Source organism: Staurois parvus, unplaced genomic scaffold (genome assembly GCF_062004578.1).
Source record: "Staurois parvus isolate SC_StPar_1 unplaced genomic scaffold, SC_StPar_1.0 ptg000081l, whole genome shotgun sequence".
NCBI classification, from domain to species: domain Eukaryota; kingdom Metazoa; phylum Chordata; class Amphibia; order Anura; family Ranidae; genus Staurois; species Staurois parvus.
The window spans coordinates 14,599,992-14,618,801 of record NW_028317877.1 but is presented as its reverse complement, the minus strand read 5'-3'; the positions used below and the strand labels follow the sequence as shown (position 1 = coordinate 14,618,801).

At 44.2% G+C, this 18,810-nt stretch overlaps 1 protein-coding gene across 3 annotated transcripts in view; it reads left to right on the top strand.

Annotated features, from left to right (window-relative positions):
- Positions 1–2,672: 2,672 nt before the first annotated feature.
- The window catches only part of DTD1 (D-aminoacyl-tRNA deacylase 1), a 180,205-nt gene continuing 164,067 nt past the window's right edge, over positions 2,673–18,810 (top strand). For all 3 annotated transcript variants that reach the window (XM_089669798.1, XM_089669797.1, XM_089669799.1), the window contains exons 1-3: positions 2,673–2,802; positions 9,098–9,188; positions 14,956–15,191. In XM_089669798.1, coding sequence (XP_089525924.1) covers positions 2,760–2,802; positions 9,098–9,188; positions 14,956–15,191 — 370 coding nt within the window. In that variant the 5' untranslated portion in view covers positions 2,673–2,759. The remainder of the gene's footprint in view (positions 2,803–9,097; positions 9,189–14,955; positions 15,192–18,810) is intronic.

Genomic DNA, 18,810 nt, shown 5'->3' with positions numbered 1-18,810 from the left:
TAGTACTGGCACTCTGCTGCATATGAGAGTCATCAGAATTTACCGGCAAGTGTTAGCAGAGATCAGGCCTGCGGTTTTGTGTGCAATGTATCAAGTGACAGTGACCTACTGACACTGCACTTGCTGGGGAAAAAGGGGGGGGTAAGCATAGGGGCTAAACGCAGGTGCTGGCAGGTGCCGGGGCTGATCCCGCTAACACTGCGTTTTTAGGGACGCTATACTAATGTGAACGCTGGTATAGTGCTGATCTGATCAAAGATATTGATCTGTTCAGACACTATACTAGCAATGGATGTTTATTGTTTATGAGCGTGTTCCTGGCAATTAAGGGGTGAAATGTGATTACTGGTGTACTGGTGGGCAATCTGACGCCATCTGGGAGGGGCGTGAAAACCACATGAGCGTGAATCAAGTATATATATATATATGTTATTTTGCACACCTGTGCCGCCCTGTAGCAGTATTTCTGCTATAGGGCGGTCAGGAAGCAGTTAAAAAAGCGGTTTGTGTTACGGCGCTGTGTTATTTTAACTGACAATTGCGCGGTCATGCAATGCTGCACCCAAATGAAATTTACGTCCTTTTTTTCCCACAAATTGAGCTTTCTTTCAGTGGTATGTGATCTCCTATGCATTTTTGTGCTATAAAAAAAAAGACTGACAATTTTGAGAAAAAAAACAATATTTTGCACTTTTTGCTACTAAACGTGTCCAGTAAAAAAATTTAAAAATCAAAATTCGTCATAAATTTAGGCCAAAATGTATTCTGCGACATGTCTCTGCTAAAAAAAATCCCAATATGTGTAAATGAATTGGTTCACGTGAAAGTTATAGCATTTACAAATGGTGGTATAGATACTGGCATTTTTTTTTTCTACTAATAATCGCGGCAATCAGCAACTTAAGGGCGGCGATCAGCAACTTATAGTGGGACTACAGGACTGCGGTAGGCATTCTGACACTGGGGGGAACTGATTTGGTGTCACTGACATCCCCAGTGACACCAATACAGCGATCAGTGCTAACAAAAAGCACTGACACTGTACTAATGGCACTGGGCAGGAAGGGGTTACCATGAGAGGCAATCAAAGGGTTAACTGTGTGATGGGAGTGTTTTACTAGGGGGCGGGGGGGTGTTTTTCACTGTAAGCACACTGCTCTGGATAGCTTAGCTCAGCTATCCAGAGCAGTGTGCTCAAACTGACAGGGAGGAGGAATGTTGGTAAACAAAGCAGCCCTCCTCCCTGTCGGTGATTGCTGGTGATCACTGGGTGCCAGCGGGTAATCACCAGCCGGGACCCGGTGATTGACACCCGTGGCCGTGAATGGCGGCGCGGGTAGGGGGCACAAGTGGCCCCTACCCGGAGCTGCAGAATCACGTATATATACGTGATTTTGAGCAATCGTGTAGCAGTATATCTGATATACTGTGGCCGGTAAGTGTTTAATTATACAGGTTCTGTGGCTGATTAGAGTGGTAATTAAACTAATTTAGTATCTTATCTGCATTAAATGGGTCTCAGAATTTGTGTAAGTAATACGTGTTTGGGTTTAAAGGAATGAGGTGGCAATGGTCAGCACAGTGGCTTGATGGTTAGCACTTCCACCTGGCAGTACTAGGGTCGCTGGTTCACATCCCAACCATGGCACCACCTGCCTGGAGTTTGCATATTCTCCCTGTGCCTTTGTGGGTTTCCTCCGGGTACTCCGGTTTCCTCCCAAACTCCAAAGACATGCTGGTAGGTTAATTGGCTCCTGTCTAAATTGTCACTAGTATGTGTATGTATGAATGTGAGTTAGGGACCTTAGATTGTACACCCCTTGAGGGTTAGGGACTGATGTGAATGTACAATATATATATGTAAAGCGCTGTGTAAGATTGACAGTGCTATATAAGAACCTGAAATAAATATTTATTTCAGGTACTTATATAGCGCCATCAATTTATGCAGCACTTTACATACATATTGTATATTCACATCAGTCCCTAAACCTCAAGGTGTGTACAGTCTAAGGTCCATAATTTACATTCATACATACACATACTAGTGACAATTTATACAAGAGCCAATTAACCTACCAGCATGTCTTTGGAGTGTGGGAGGAAACTGGAGTACCTGGAAGAAACCCAGCAGTCACAGGGAGAACATACAAACTCCAGGCAGGTGGTGCCATGGCTGAGATTCAAACCAGAGACCCTAATACTGCCAGGTGGAAGTGCTAACCATCAAGCCACTGTGCTGCCCATAAATAAAATAGACCCTAGCAATGGCATCACACATGCGCAAAAGAAAGTTTTAGCCACGGCACTCTCACACCATCCACTGAGAGCGCAGTGTGCGTGCGCTGGTGACATCAGCGGCGCTCCTACAGTAAATATCTCCTAAATTGCACACGTTTAGGAAATATTTCCTTTAATAAGCCTTACCTGTAGGTAAACGTTACCGAAGTGGGTTTACTTCCACTTTAAAAAACATATATAATGGTTTGGGGTGTATTTTTTAATTTAGTAATTTTCTATAAAAAAGGTGATTTTTACATACAGGAGAGAAATGTCAGAACAGGCTTGGGACGCAGGTGGTCAAACTAATGAGTGGAGTGTCAGCTCCTAGGATCACAGTGTACAGTCCATGACTTGCTGCTATTAATTATAGCCAGTAGAGGGCGCGCACACAGCCCGCAGTCCATTCTAGGAAGGAAGGAGCAGCAGAGTCGGTGGCGGAGAGCGGCTGCTTGTGTACCCCGGGCCGGCTGAGCACAATGAGAGCTATTATCCAAAGGGTGACTCAGGCCAGTGTGACCGGTAAGTGGCCGGGCTGAGCGCACAGGAGAGCGGCTGCTGGTGACAGGCTGGGCGGTGTGGAGAGGAGGGGAAATGATGACAGTCTCCTCCCTGTACAGTGCACCAGGAACCGGCTCATCCGGGAACTTCCTGCCCACACACCGTCCCCAGCACAGGCATGGAGGAGGAGGGAGGGAGGCTGGAGAGCAGACAGCACAGGCATGGAGGAGGAGGGAGGGAGGCAGGCTGGAGAGCAGACAGCGCAGGCATGGAGGAGGAGGGAGGGAGGCTGGAGAGCAGACAGCACAGGCATGGAGGAGGAGGGAGGGAGGCTGGAGAGCAGACAGCACAGGCATGGAGGCCGGAGAGCAGACAGCACAGGCATGGAGGAGGGAGGCCGGAGAGCAGACAGCACAGGCATGGAGGAGGGAGGCCGGAGAGCAGACAGCACAGGCATGGAGGAGGGAGGGAGGCTGGAGAGCAGACAGCACAGGCATGGAGGCTGGAGAGCAGACAGCACAGGCATGGAGGCTGGAGAGCAGACAGCACAGGCATGGAGGCTGGAGAGCAGACAGCACAGGCATGGAGGCTGGAGAGCAGACAGCACAGGCATGGAGGCTGGAGAGCAGACAGCACAGGCATGGAGGCTGGAGAGCAGACAGCACAGGCATGGAGGCTGGAGAGCAGACAGCACAGGCATGGAGCCTGGAGAGCAGACAGCACAGGCATGGAGGAGGGAGGCTGGAGAGCAGACAGCACAGGCATGGAGGAGGGAGGGAGGCCGGAGAGCAGACAGCACAGGCATGGAGGAGGGAGGGAGGCCGGAGAGCAGACAGCACAGGCATGGAGGAGGGAGGCCGGAGAGCAGACAGCACAGGCATGGAGGAGGGAGGCCGGAGAGCAGACAGCACAGGCATGGAGGAGGGAGGCCGGAGAGCAGACAGCACAGGCATGGAGGAGGGAGGGAGGCTGGAGAGCAGACAGCACAGGCATGGAGGCTGGAGAGCAGACAGCACAGGCATGGAGGCTGGAGAGCAGACAGCACAGGCATGGAGGCTGGAGAGCAGACAGCACAGGCATGGAGGCTGGAGAGCAGACAGCACAGGCATGGAGGCTGGAGAGCAGACAGCACAGGCATGGAGGCTGGAGAGCAGACAGCACAGGCATGGAGGCTGGAGAGCAGACAGCACAGGCATGGAGCCTGGAGAGCAGACAGCACAGGCATGGAGGAGGGAGGCTGGAGAGCAGACAGCACAGGCATGGAGGAGGGAGGGAGGCCGGAGAGCAGACAGCACAGGCATGGAGGAGGGAGGGAGGCCGGAGAGCAGACAGCACAGGCATGGAGGAGGGAGGCCGGAGAGCAGACAGCACAGGCATGGAGGAGGGAGGCCGGAGAGCAGACAGCACAGGCATGGAGGAGGGAGGCCGGAGAGTAGACAGCACAGGCATGGAGGAGGGAGGCCGGAGAGTAGACAGCACACTGCTCCCCAGGACTGGCCTCCACCTCTGTACACAGCAGTGTGGATGGTGGAGGAGCCTGGCCCAGTGCATTGGATCCCACACTTCTCTACGTGCAGTCCTAGCATCAGGGCTTAACATTTCAAGTCTTGAGCTACTAGCCAGGCCTTAGAGTTACTTGACACCAACAAACAGACACCTGTACACACACACAGACATGTACACACTCACAGAGACATATGTATACACATACAGACACATGTATGGCACGTACAGACATGCATACACATAGATACATGTACAGACACTTGTACATACACACAGACACATGTACATACACAGACACATGTATGTACATACACACACACACGTACACATACATGTTCATACACACACACACACGTACAGATACACACATGTACATACACACAGACACATGTACAATTGTACATGCATACACAGACACACACGTACCCCCCCCCCCCCCCATAAAAAGTTGCAGTACTTCGTTGTTCACTCACAGATCCGGGAACTGCACTCTAGGGGGAGGCAGAGAGCACAGCACACACTCCTTGCTTTGCTTTCACTGCACTCAGCTATTGACAGTCTGATGGCTCCCAGTGCCAATGACAGATCCAGCTTGAGCTCCGAGCCTGCTCAGCAAGACGGCCCTGGGGGACACACTCGCCCCCACCATAATTTCCACTCGCCGTTGGCAAGCAGTGGAGTGGAAATTTCAAGCCCTGCAGTAATATACATTGTTACATCCCAGGAGGTATACATAGAGCTCACAATACATGCTGCCATCTCCACCAGATATATGGAATATGAGCACACCTACCTCAACCATCTTGTATCCAAGCAGGCAGTCCCTGGCACTGCATTCCTGCTGGTAGATCTAATGTTGGCCATACACACTTAGATTTTATCATCCAATCAATGTCCAGTTTGATCATACAGAATCAATCGGCCAGAGCGGAAAATGATCAGGTTTTTTGCAGCACTTGAACCGCACTGAGATGCTTTGGTCATTAATAGAGATGAGCTGTATGGACACGGTATTGAATCCACTGGATCTACCTTGCCAGGCAGCTGTCACTGCAGACAACCAATCGTAGGTGGCGGAAGCATTTCCTGCCTGCAACTGCATTTATGCAGGGGTTATGAAATTGTGCGGCTGTGGGTTGGGGAATGCCTCTGCCTGGTGGGTTCAAAATCGAACCCAAACTGCTCATCCCTGGGCATGCATTTGATTGTATTTCCATCGATCAGATAATAAGTTTGCAAGGTAGAGATACGATGGATAACTTCCTAACATAAGCTCCAAGGAGCAGGGCCCTCCTAACCCTCTTGTATTGAACTGTATTGTTGCTGTATTGTCTCCCGTTATATTGTAAAGCGCTGAGCAAACTGTTGGCGCTATATAAATCCTGTATAATAATAATGTCATCCAACTATTGTTTGGAGTTCACTTCCCCATGTGTGGCATATTAATGGACTGTTGTAGAAAGAGCAACGGCAGGTAAAAGACCAAGTGGTCCATCGAGTCTCCTCATTTCTTTTCATATTTTTGTATAGATATACGCTATATTGCCAAAAGTACTGGGACTCCCCCCCCCCCCCCCCCCCCCAAATCATTAGATTCAGGTGTTCCAATCCCCTCCATGGCCACAGGTGTATAAAATCAAGCATCTAGGCATACAGACTGCTTCTACAAACATTTGTGAAAGAATGGGTCGCTCTCAGGAGCTCAGTGAATTCAAGCGTGGTACTGTGATAGGTTGCCACCTGTGCAATAAGTCCATCCATGAAATTTCCTTACTACTAAATATTCCACGGTCAACTGTTAGTGGTGTTATAACAAAGTGGAAGCAACTGGGAACAACATCAACTCAGCCACCAAGTGGTAGACCACGTAAAATGACAGAGTGGGGTCAGCGCATGCTGAAGCGCACAGTGCAGAGAAGTCGCCAACTGTCTGCAGAGTTAATGGCTAAAGACTGGGGACAATAGCAACTCAGCCACGAAGTGGTAGGCAAAGTAAAATGACAGAGTCAATAGCTAAAGACCTCCAAACTTCATGTGGCCTTCAGATTGGCACAACAACAGTGTGTAGAGAGCTTCATGGAATGGGTCACACTTCTCTGGTAGGAGAACCTGGGTTTAGAGGTTGCCAGGAGAACGGTACTTGCCTGACTGCACTGTGTGCCAAGTGTAAAGTTTGGTGGAGGGGGGATTATGGTGTGGGGTTGTTATTTTTTAGGTTGGGCTTGGCCCCTTAGTTCCAGTGAAGGGAACTCTAAAGGCGTCAGCATACCAAGACATTTTGGACAATTTCATGCTCCCAACTTTGTGGGAACAGTTTGGGGATATCCCCTTCCTGTTCCAACATGACTGCACACCAGTGCACAAAGTAAGGTCCATAAAGACATGAATGAGCGAGTTTGGGGTGGAGGAACTTGACTGGCCAGCACAGAGTCCTGACCTTTGGGATGAATTACAGTGGAGAGTGAGAGCCAGGCCTTCTCATCCGACATCAGTGCCTGACCTCACAAATGCGCTTCTTGAAGAATGGTCAAACATTCCCATAGACACACTCCTAAACCTTGTGGACAGCCTTCCCAGAAGAGTTGAAGCTGTTATAGCTGCAAAGGGTGGGCCAACTCAATATTGAACTCTACGGACTAAGACTGGGATGCCAATAAAGTTCACGTATGTGTAAAGGCAGGAGTACCAATACTTTTGGCAATATAGTGTATGTGTGTCCTAAACATGTTTGAATCCACCTAGCATTGTACTTACTGACTGTCTGATAAATCTAGCAGGTTGCCTAGTAAAAGCAGCACACTGTGTACACAAAAACACTGGCTAGGCACACAGGTAACCTTTTGATCGCCCTAGATGTTTAACCCCTTCCCAGCCAGTGTCATTAATATGGTGACAGTATATATTTTTACCACTGATCACTGTATTAGTGTCACTGGGCCCTACAAAGTGTCAGTTAGTGTCAGACTGTCTGCCATCTCATCTGACCACAACAGTTTCTCCCAGTCCTTCTCTGAATCACTTAGAATTTAGATGTTCATTGGCAAACTTCAGACAGGCCTGTACATGTTTCTTCTTGAGGAGGGGGACCTTGCCAATCCATGGCGGCGTATTGTGTTACCAGTGGTTTGGTGACTATGGTCCCAACTGCCTTGAGATCATTCACAAGCTCCTCCCATGTAGTTCTAGGCTGATCCCTCACTTTTCTCATGAGCAGTTTCATTTATCCACCCTTCTGCCACACAACACCTCCCCTATGCTTTGGAGGTGGAATGTTCCTTGGAGTCCTCACATCCAGTAGAGGGCTATGGCCCCTGTATTAGTCTTAATGATGTCAGAGGACATTCAACTGTCATAGTGTAGGGGAGAAGACGCTGCAGTCCAGTAGACCTAAACAAACATTAACCCATGCAATGCAGGCACAGCCCCACTGTAAAGGAGAATTTTTACTTTTCCTGGAGTTTAGCTTTAACATAAATTCCAGCTGTCAGACTGGATACAGACAGGAATAATAAAGACTAGCTCTGGGCAACTCAAACATTATGCCCACAGTGCAAAGGTTAATAGCTTGTTTAGCCTAGGGGAGAGGAGAAACCATTTTACTTACCTGATCCTCGGCTTCCCAAGCAGATGGCATTCCCCCACAATCCAGCAGTGGACTGTCCCTTGGCATCATTCATGTCCAGTGCACTGCTGTGGACCCTGTTTTGGTCTTGATGATGCCAGTATCCTAGACCACTGGAGCATGGGGGAGAAGACCCTGCAGGGATTGGTATAGTTGTAGGGAGGAGCGGAGGACTGGGTAAGTAAATCCTCTTCTTCTTGTCCCCCTAGACTAGGGGTCTCCAAACTTTATAAACAAAGGGCCAATTTACGGTCCTTCAGACTTTAGGGGGACTAGACTGTGGCCAATGGGAGCTGGAAATGATTGAAGTGCACACTGCTACTCCACTGAACTCCACTTGCTTCTGAGACCCATGCTGATTGGCTGGCCTGCTGCATTCTGAACACAGGAGGTCGGCTGCTTGACACAGGTGCTATTCAGAGAATACTTTGCATTGTCTGAATGAATGCAAAGTGTTTTTTGATTGGAAGAGGTAAAGAGTGTGATGTCACCACATCACCCCTTCACTTCGTCCAACAGGGTGAGAACACTTTGCATTCATTCATGTCAAGTAGGCAAACTGCTCAGGACAGGGACTCAGAAACACAGGGAGATCTCTGAACTAGAGGTGCCTACAGCAACATTGTCACTCTAGGGGGAGGGCAGTGTTAGGTGTACTAGCAGATTTAAATACACTAACAAATTGAACTAACAAACTCCAGCTAACACTTTATAAGCAGTTACAGAGTTGGGATAAAGGTTTTATATGAAATTTAAAGACTGAAAATAAATAAAAGATGAGCACCCCTGTCAGTGGTAACAGGTTTGTTTTATCCCTGTAAACTGATATATTTGGAGGAGAGCTTGTTCTTTTGAAAAATAACAGACTTACTGGCTGGATCACCTGAAAATAGAAGAAAGAAAGCCTAAAAAAGTAAACTAATGCAGCCATCACATCTAAGAATTGGTAAGATGCAATATAATAAATGTTTGCGTTTGGGTTGTTTTTTTTTTTTAAGTTTTAGAGAATAAGGATTGTTTTGTGTCACTTTACATAGAAAGTTATATAGACATAATTGTAATACTGGTAAGCTGCAATCGATTTACATTTTTGTTTGTTTGGTTTAGATATGGCTTTGCTATTTCCTATAACTGCATACACCCTAAGCTTCCCATCAGTCTACTAACTGGGTATCTTTACGTTTACAGTGGGAGAAGAACAGGTTAGCACCATTGGACGGGGCATCTGTGTGTTGCTGGGTATTTCAGTAGAAGACACTCAAAAGGATATTGATTATATGTAAGTTGTGCACTGTTTTCAGTCTCTCTTGTATGTGGATGTGTGTTTATATTAATAAAGAAGCTGGAGAGTCTTTTCTGGATTAGGTCTCATGGAAGCAGCCATTGTGGCTGGGGTCACATTCTAATTCTCAGTGAGTAATTTGAACTTTGCTGCTTCAGTACTAAAATTACTTGGATTAGAGAATGGCTGTCTCTGGATGATTGTGAGCTCATGTAAAATTTCATCAGATATTTTATTTCATGACACTTTAACTTCACTTTAACCTCCTCGGCGGTATGATTATTTTTTTGCTGAAAGCGGTACATTTTTTTGCATGGAAATATGTAGTTTTTTATTGTAGGCTGTAATTTTTAGGAATAACTCACTGAAATCTGTCCGAACAAGAGTCTAGTAAACATCCCGGGTAGGATAAAATTTGAAACCCGAAATCATAAATTATAATTTAATAAATAATCATAAAAAATAATAATATAATAATAATAAATTTAATTCAATAATATAATCAAACCAAAAACACTGAAATTTGAAATACAGAGGCAAATTTGCCCATCACTGAGCAAAGTCGCAAAATCGTTTTCAGTGTCTGATGGCGAATTTCCCCACAAATCATTATCACTCAATTCTGCAAGTGGTTCTGATTTACTATCGCTGTTCTCTAGCTGGTCTAAAACCGCTTTTGACGTAAAGGGACGCTTTTTGGACGCCATGGACTTTTCTAAGTTTCCAGGCAGAAAGAACAGTCAAAATGCAGGCAGGGCACAGGGCAAAGCAGTAGGGACAAAATATATGTGAAATGCATTGAAACAGCAATGTTTTACTATGTAATAATCATTTTAAAAAAAATGAAATTCTTTAAAAATTTCAAATTTGCCGCCGGTTCTGGCGCCCGTACGTCCCGACGTCACAGGGACCGGAACACAGAAGCCGGATGCCGGCATCGGCCGGAGGAGATGGCCGGGAACGCTGCAGGGGACACATCCTGGGAGCGAAGGACAAGGTAAGTGCTGCAGGGACTCCCTGAGCAACGCCGCATGGTAAGCCCGAGTGTAGCTCGGGGTTACCACTCTTGGTACTGACATTTTACCCCGAGCTACACTCGGGAATACCACTAAGGAGGTTAAAGCTGAACTGCAGCATAAGCAAGTCTTGTCTGACTACGAGAGATGTGTAATTCCTCCTTGAATCTTGGTGTGCTTTGTGTATTTCTTTCAGATCTGTGCAGTAATCCAGTGTGAAACATTGCCTCTGTGCAGGAGCTTCCTGTAATAAAGACCACTCACTGTTGCTCTGTTCTCTTGTGCAGGTTGACTAGTCTTGTCTCCACCCCCTCCTGTAGTTTCTACAGGCAGCTTGTAGTGGGTGGAACCTGCAGGGCCCATCCCACAGCTCTGTGCTCTGCATGGGCTGTGTAAACCACAGCGATGATGGTACTGCTTCTTGTACAAGGTCATATTTGGGTTTGCAAAGCCATTTGGTGCACACAAAGTAGATTTATATTCTTTGTGACTATTGAGGAATAGATATAAATGAGAATTTTTGTCCCCGAATTTCAGCTTTAATCCTGCACCTCTGTGTTGTATGCATGCTATCATCACAGTTGTAGGAGGTTTCACTGTGAGAACATTAAAAAATTAAGCATACAAAAGTATAGTTTGCATACATTTCCTTAATTCTTTTTTTCAGGAATAAAAATAATGGTACTATTTTTTAAAATGTTAAGTAAATATTTTTCGTGTAAGTGTTACTGAACCCCGGACCCTGCATTCACTATATCTGGTCTCCCACAGTACACACAACATGGAAATGCAATTATTTTAGTAAATATAAACTGATAAATACCTTTTCTCATCAGAATATAGAGCAGTCTTGTGACTTCTATCAGTGTCTGGCCGAACACTGGTAATCTTGTAGGAGGAATTTTCATTCGCCTCTGACTGTCCCCTGACCCTCTGTCTGGACAGTGCTGATTAGCCCTGTGACAATCACATGCACCATCCAAAAAACAAAACAAAAAGAAAACAACACACACCAAACATAGCATGTGCAGACTTACCACTGCTGCTCTAATTAAGGCAGATGGATTTGGGACAACAAAAGAAGGGGAGGATCAGAGAAGATAGGTTCAAACAACCTTTTTACACAATTCAGAGGATTAACCCCTTAGGTTCCACAGTGAGCATAACAAGCATGCTTTACTACATATACAGACTGATTTTACTGTTGTGGGTTTAGTAACAACCTTAGATTGGACGCCCCTTGAGGATTAGGGACCGATGTGAACGTACAACATATATGTAAAGCGCTGCGTAAATCGACGGCGCTATATAAGTACCTGAAATAAATAAATAAAAAAATAAAATTTAACCATTAGCCACCCAGCCAGTAGCTGTTTGGCGGCTGGAAAAATGCTGTAGATTTCTGGGTGGACGCCATATGGAGTACTCCCGGGCATGCGCAGTTTGCACGCTTGCAGAGCCACACAGCGGAGCGATCTGTCACCGGCCATGTACCTCGGACACGGCCGATGACAGATCTGAGTACTGGCCCCCATTGCCGGTACCATGTGACTTGCTGTGACCAATCACAGCAGGTCACATGACCGTTGTATACAATGGATGGCTTCATTCATGCCATCCATTGTATACTAGTGTCTAGCTGTGAATGGTCACAGCGATCACATGTCATGTGATTAGCTGTGGCCAAATCACAGCTAAGCACAAAAAAGAAAAAAAAAAAACCCTGAATGAATCGATGTCATTCAGGTAAATGCTTGCTTATAGCAAAGTAATTCTTTGCTATAAGCAAATTGTGTAAAAAAAAAAATACTGATCACTTCCCCAAAGTAGTACAATGTTACTATGGTAACATTGTGCTACTTTGGTCATAGTGAAATATGAAAAACAAATCTTAAAAAAAAGAAAAAAAATTAAAAATAAAAAAAAAATATATATATATATTTTTCATACTGTCACCATTCAGTGTCCCTGATCACCACCATGCCAGTTATATGATGACGCTGTACTGCACTGGTGACGTATGTAAAAAAAAAAAAAATAGTGACAATAATTTTTTTAATTTTTTCATTTTCCGGAAAATTATGACAAAAAAAATACAACTGCAGAAAACTCGCCATTCCTCTTACGAAGTACGTCGGACTGTCTGCTTTGCAAAAAGGGGTCATTTGGGGGATATCTGTACTGTTCTGACATTCTTGGACCTCAAGAAATTAGATTGGCTGTCAGTACTTCAGGATTGATCAATATTCAGATTTATACCATAGTTTGTGAACTCTATAACTTTCCTACAAACTAAAAAATACATCCTAATTTGGGTTATTTTCACCAAAGACATGTAGCAGAATACATCTCGGCCTAAATTTATGAAGAACAATTATTTATTTGCAAACTTTTATAACAGAAACAAAGAAAACGTGTTTTTTTTTTTTCAAAATTTTCAGTCTTTTTTTGTTAATTTAGCAAAAAATAAAAACCCCAGTGGTGATTAAATACCACCAAAAGAAAGCTCTAGTTGTGTGAAGAAAATGATAACATTTTAGTTTGGGTACAATGTTGTATGACCGCGCAATTGTCATTCAAAGTGTGAGAGCGCTGAAACCTGGAAAATGCCCGGTATGGAAGTGGTTAAGCATACAGTATATTTCAGAATGCCAGTGTGAATAGCTTGTGCTTGTGACCACACATGATTGGCAGGATGTCAATTTACAGATTATAAAGAAAAGGGGATAAATCCTAAAAAAGAAAAAAAATTCAGTGCTTCAACATGGTATACTTTATTCACTTTTTCATTTATACAGTATGTAACCCTTAAAGTATATGTAAACCCAACAATCCATACAATTTAAAATCAAAATGAAAGGTAAAACATTTGTGTATACATCAAAAACATTATAAATACCCCTTTCCCCCCCTTTTTTATAAGTGATCACATACCCTCTGTTCTCAACTGCATAAAGAGCTGGGGGGTGAGAAACAGCAGCAAATTGGTCTTCCCAGTGAATGGCTGTGCGGGGGGTTGTGGGAGCCTGTTAGCAGAAATCTGATCATTGGAGGAGAGCTGGCTGAGCTCCAGTACACCCAAAAAACTGACCATGGTGTGCTCTACCGTCTTGTGTGGTCAGTTTTTAATAGGAAAGCAGAGAGACTGGCATGAACTCCAGGAATTTCACACAAAGGAAGCAATACAAGGAAAACAATACTTTTTCACACAAGTACATGGTACAGCAGACACACATCAGGAATATGAAATGTTGGGTTTACATATTCTTTAAAGTGGTTCCAAAGGTAGAAGGCTTTTTGTACCTTAATACATTCTATGGACTAAGATAAAAAACCTTCTGCGTGCAGCTCCTCCTTTATACTTCCCTGAGCCCAAACGCAATCCAGTGCCGTGCATGAGAGCAGAGGTTCTCTCCACTCTCTCCCTCCTCATAGGCTCAGTGGCAGCAGAGGGAGCCATTGGCTCCTGCTGCTTTCAATCATTGCCAGTGAGGTGGGAATGGGGGCGGGGTCGAGCCACCCTCATTGTGTCTGTGGATACATATCAAGAGGCTTGCTATGGGGGCACTTGGCGGGGGGGGAGCCAGGAGTGGCGGCAGGAGGCCTGAGAAGAGGAGGATCAGAGCTGCTCTGTGCAGCACCATTGCACAGATCAGGTAAGTATGACATGTTTGTTATTTTAAATAAACAAAAATTAGGTCTAGAATCATGTTAAGGTGCATATGACTTTAGTCAAAAAAACCTTACAAACTAATAAAAAGTTATTCCTTTTATTACCCCCTATTAACCCTACTTGGTTATAATTAAAGTGCTACTAAACCCACAACAGAAAAATCAGTGTGTATATGCAGTAAAGTATGCTTGTTATACTCACTGTGGAACCTACGGGGTTAATCCTCCGCATTGTGTAAAAACGCTGCTTGATCCTGACTTCTCTGATCCTCCCTTTCTTCCAGTGCCCCACATATCGTGTGGAGTCATCCTGCACATGTCCAGTTTGGTGTTTATTGCCAGAGAGGGTTTTTTTTTTTCCTTTGGGAGGGTGCATGTGATTAGCACAGGGCCAATCAGCACTGTCCAGACAGAGGCCAGTAGTCCTGCATCCTCCTAGAACAAAATGAAAATGCCTCCTACAAGCTTTAACCAGTGCTTGGCTGGACACTGATAGTCACGAGACTGCTCGAACTGCTGATGAGAAAAGGTATTTAGCAGTTTATATTTACTAAAATAATTGCATTTCCATGTTCTGTGTACTGTGGGAGACCAGATATGCAGGGTCCTGGGTTTTGTAGCACTTTAATTCCTTTCTCCCCTTCTCCCTTTTAGCTTTTATGTTTCTGCTGATTTTATTTTCTATTTTTTATGATTAATATTTACATTTTTTTTCTTGTTTTACATTCTATTTTTATTTTCCAGTGTTGCATTTAAAAAAAGATGCAAAACTTAAAAGAACAATATTTTTGTCTATAGATCGTAAAGAGAATAATAATTTTTACAAAACAACATTGTCAAAAGAAAGCCTAGTGTGCCCCCACCGCCACCCCACCAGCAAAGTGTATGCATTTCTCTGTCGTAAGTGATGACCACATTTCCACAGACCTATAGTGGACATTTTTTCTGGTCCATTATGGGTATAAATGTACAAGAGCTGCAGTGGTTAAGTTTTGAAAATATCTAGAGGACTTCTTTTATTAAATGTTTTTCTACCTAGAGCATCACGTCTTACACTTTGCTGCTTGTCCTTGCAGGGTGAGAAAGATTCTGAACCTTCGGATATTTTCGGATGACAGTGGCAAACATTGGAGTAAGAGTGTTATGGACAAGCAGTATGAAGTGCTGTGCGTCAGTCAGTTTACTTTGCAGTGCGTCTTAAAAGGAAATAAGCCCGACTATCACATGGCCATGCCTTCCGAGCATGCTGAATCATTCTACAAGGACTTCTTGGAGCACCTGAGAAAGGCCTACAAACCGGAATTAATCAAAGGTACTACTATATATTGTGCTGTATGCCTCATCTAAATGCAGAGCTACAACACACTGTGCATTTATGTGTCAACCTAGAAAGATGAGCCAACAGATTTAAAGCGGAGTTCTACTCAAAAGCGAAAGCGCCACTTATTTGCCACCTCCCCCCCTCCACAGCCATGTTTGGCACCTTTTGGGGGAGAGCAGATACCTGTTTTTGACAGATACCCGCTCCCACTTCCGGCTCAGTATGCTGCAGCAAAGTGAGCCAGAAGTTCGGCCCCCTCCTTCCTCCCGCAGTACCCTGGGATCCTTCACAGGTCCCGTAAGACTGCCGGACCAATGAGAATGCGCATAGCTGCTGACATTTAATAAACACAAAACTGACTGGAACTCCACTTGCCATCCGCCTGCTGTTTATACGGCAGGACGGTGGCACTCCAGGGGCGGGTTGCCGTTCATAAACGGCACCCACCATTTCACCGCGATCCGGTGCCCGCTGTGTCCTCCGGACACAGTGAAACACCGATCGTCGGACGGGACCTCTGTACGAGATCCCGATCATGTGATCACTGATTGGCCAATCAGTGATCACATGCAAAGTACTTGTGACATCATTGCTTACTACGTGTGAAATCTGAATGATCACAGAGATCACATGGTACAAGGCTATTCACAACAGCCTTGTACCATGTGACAAGCTGTGACCAATCACAGCTCACTCAGTAGTTCTCATTGGCTGCAAGAATGCAGACAGAGAGAAAGAGAAATGATTGCTTTTACATCCTATATGGGTGTAAAAGCAATCACTGTAAAAAAAAAAAAAATCTTCATCACCCCCCACAAGTAGTACAGTGTCACCATGGTGACACTGTACTGCTAGGGTGACAGTATGTAAAAAAAATGTTTAAAAATTATAATTTTTGGTTAGAAACTAATTTGGCTTATTATTTATTTTTTTTTTTACTAAAAAGATAACGGAATACATTTTGGCCAAGATTTATGATGAAAGATTATTTATTTGCAAAGTTTTATAAGAAAAACACTTTTTTTCAAAATTTTTGGACTTTCATTAAATAAATACCACCAAAATAAAGCTTTATCTGTCTCAAAAAATTGCTAAAAATTTCATATGGGTACAGTGTTGCATGACCGCACAATTGTCATTCAAAGTGTGATAGCACTGAAAGCTGAAAATTGCCCTGGACAGGAAGGGGGTAAAAGTGTCCGGACAGGAAGTGGTTAAGTGACGTATTTTTTCCATTCATAATGTTCTCTTTTAACCTTTTCACTGCCAGAGCTGTTCTTGCATTTTTGCACACGTGTTAAAATGCACATTTTAGGGTCCATGTACACGGGACACTTCTGAATGATGGAAACTGACTGCTGGAAAACGTGGGTTAAAAAACGTCTGTTTAGCCGCGTTTGCATACTGCGTTTATGAGCATTTGCGTTTAGAAGCGTTTTTTAAAGATAACCTCAGGAGACCTTCCAAAATGCCCAGAATGCACTGAAAAACAGTAAAAAATTACCTATTTCAGTCATTTTGGGAGAAATAGAGGAGAAGCAGAGAGAGCAGTATTTGTTGAGATTAGCTGTCTTTTTTTTTTTTTTTGTGGTGTTTGGATGTGTTCCAGCTCATTTCTGTTTAGAAATTATTACAGCAGTGTCTAACATATTTTCTTTCATGTGAAACCTCAAAGTATGGTGTACCAGGTCCATTTGAGTACTGGGAAAACACCTTGCATGCATTTTTCATGATGAAAAAAGGCTCTGGACTGCATCTGGAAATGGATGAGTTAAAACATTTCCCAAACGCTTATAAACGCACTTAGCCGCATTTACAAGGGTTTGAAACGCTGATAAAATCTACTCCTGAACACAAGTTTGGTGCATTCAAAAAAATGACTGTAAACTCAACTGCCTGTAAACGACTGTAAAGGACATAGTGTACATGGACACATAGGAAAACATTAGGGAGAGGTTCAGGGGCTGCTAAAAAAAAAACGCAGAAATCTCCTAAACGTGAGTTTATCAGCTGCAGTGTACATGGAGTCTTAGGCCTGTAGATTAGTTAAACCCCCAACACATATACTTCCTGAAAGCAGAGATGCTGGCAAAAAATATTGTTGGTATTTTCCTATTTTTTTTATGCCATACAACATTAGTGCAACTGTTGTCAAGTGCTTATTTTCAGTAAAAAAACAGTGCACACAAATGCAATATATTGCCAAATATTTTTGGGGGCAAATGTTTAGGTTGCACCAAATAAGCAGCTACCCAGTATGCCAAGCTTTAAAATTGTGTGCCTGTATAACGGTAACAAACTCTGCTACACAATATTGTCTATTGGCATTGCTTTAAAAGCCCTTACAGGCCATCAGTCTGGAGTGACCCATAAATAATCGCCCTAGAATTATTGATCTCACTCTGCTGGACACACTAATATATAACATGCAATGAAGTCTCTGTTTTTGTACATAGATGTCTCCAAAGCAAGTGTTTAAATATGGGTGGGGGTGAACTACTTGGATATAACTTTAATTTGTTACACTTTTTTTTTTTCACTAAACTTTACTGCTATCACATAGGCGACCAGTAGCCCCGTATGTGATCATTATTGAGACATCAGAGGTTTACTTGACCCCTGATTGCTCCGCTGCACTCCACTGAGACTATTGGAGTGGAAATCATGCTCTATTAGATCTTAGTCACAGCAGCCAAAGAAAGTGACAACACTTTTCTTGGCTTAAGACACTTTGCTTCCAGGTTCTTACTACCTAGGGAACTTTGCTGGTCTTCCTTCCCTCTACGAGGCGTTACCTCTGACATGTGGGTTCTGGGCTTGCAGATGGGATAGTAGAGTGTGGGATATGGCAGGGAGGACAGGCCACACTCCTGGGGATCCGTGGAAATGATTGGGTGGCTGTGAAGCTGCCTAGTCGCTTCCATCTGAAAGCCAACAGTTGACATGTCAGAGTTATACACCGCTGGAAGTGTGTGTAAAACCTTCCACTGATGCTGAAGTAAGGCTTACCTTGGTGGCAGGTGGGTTAATTTACTCACCCAGCATTCACCAGAGTCTTATATTCGTCTTTCCATGTTCCTGCCAAAATCATACTGTGTGGCCTATGGGTACCCTCAAATCCGCCCTTGCATGATGGAGGAAATTGTTATGGAATGAATGGGATTTTCCGTACATATGCAGAACAAGTAGGGGAACAGCTGGGAGATGCAGAGATGACCATATGTGGATCTAGCAGTAGCATGGACAGATGAGTATAAAGCAGCCCATAGATTTCTTTTTTTAATTTTTTTTGTTCAACCAGCAGATTGTTATGGGTGGGGCAATCTGCCAGCTATACCCGGTGGTGCTGATTAAGCAGGGAAAATCTGACAGGCTGGTTATACAGAAGTTAATCGACAGATCAGCTTCTGTACAGCCAGCCTTTCCCATACATGAATCGAAATTTAGTTGGTACCTGGTGAACGAGACAAATTTCAATCCATGTATGGCCCACTTAAGACTTTGGGGGAAGCTGGTAGGGGGTTCAATCACAGGATTCAGTTATTAAGGTGACTGTGGCCGGTCCTATAATACTTCCAAGGTGAAGATATACAGTATTGGAGATAAAGAG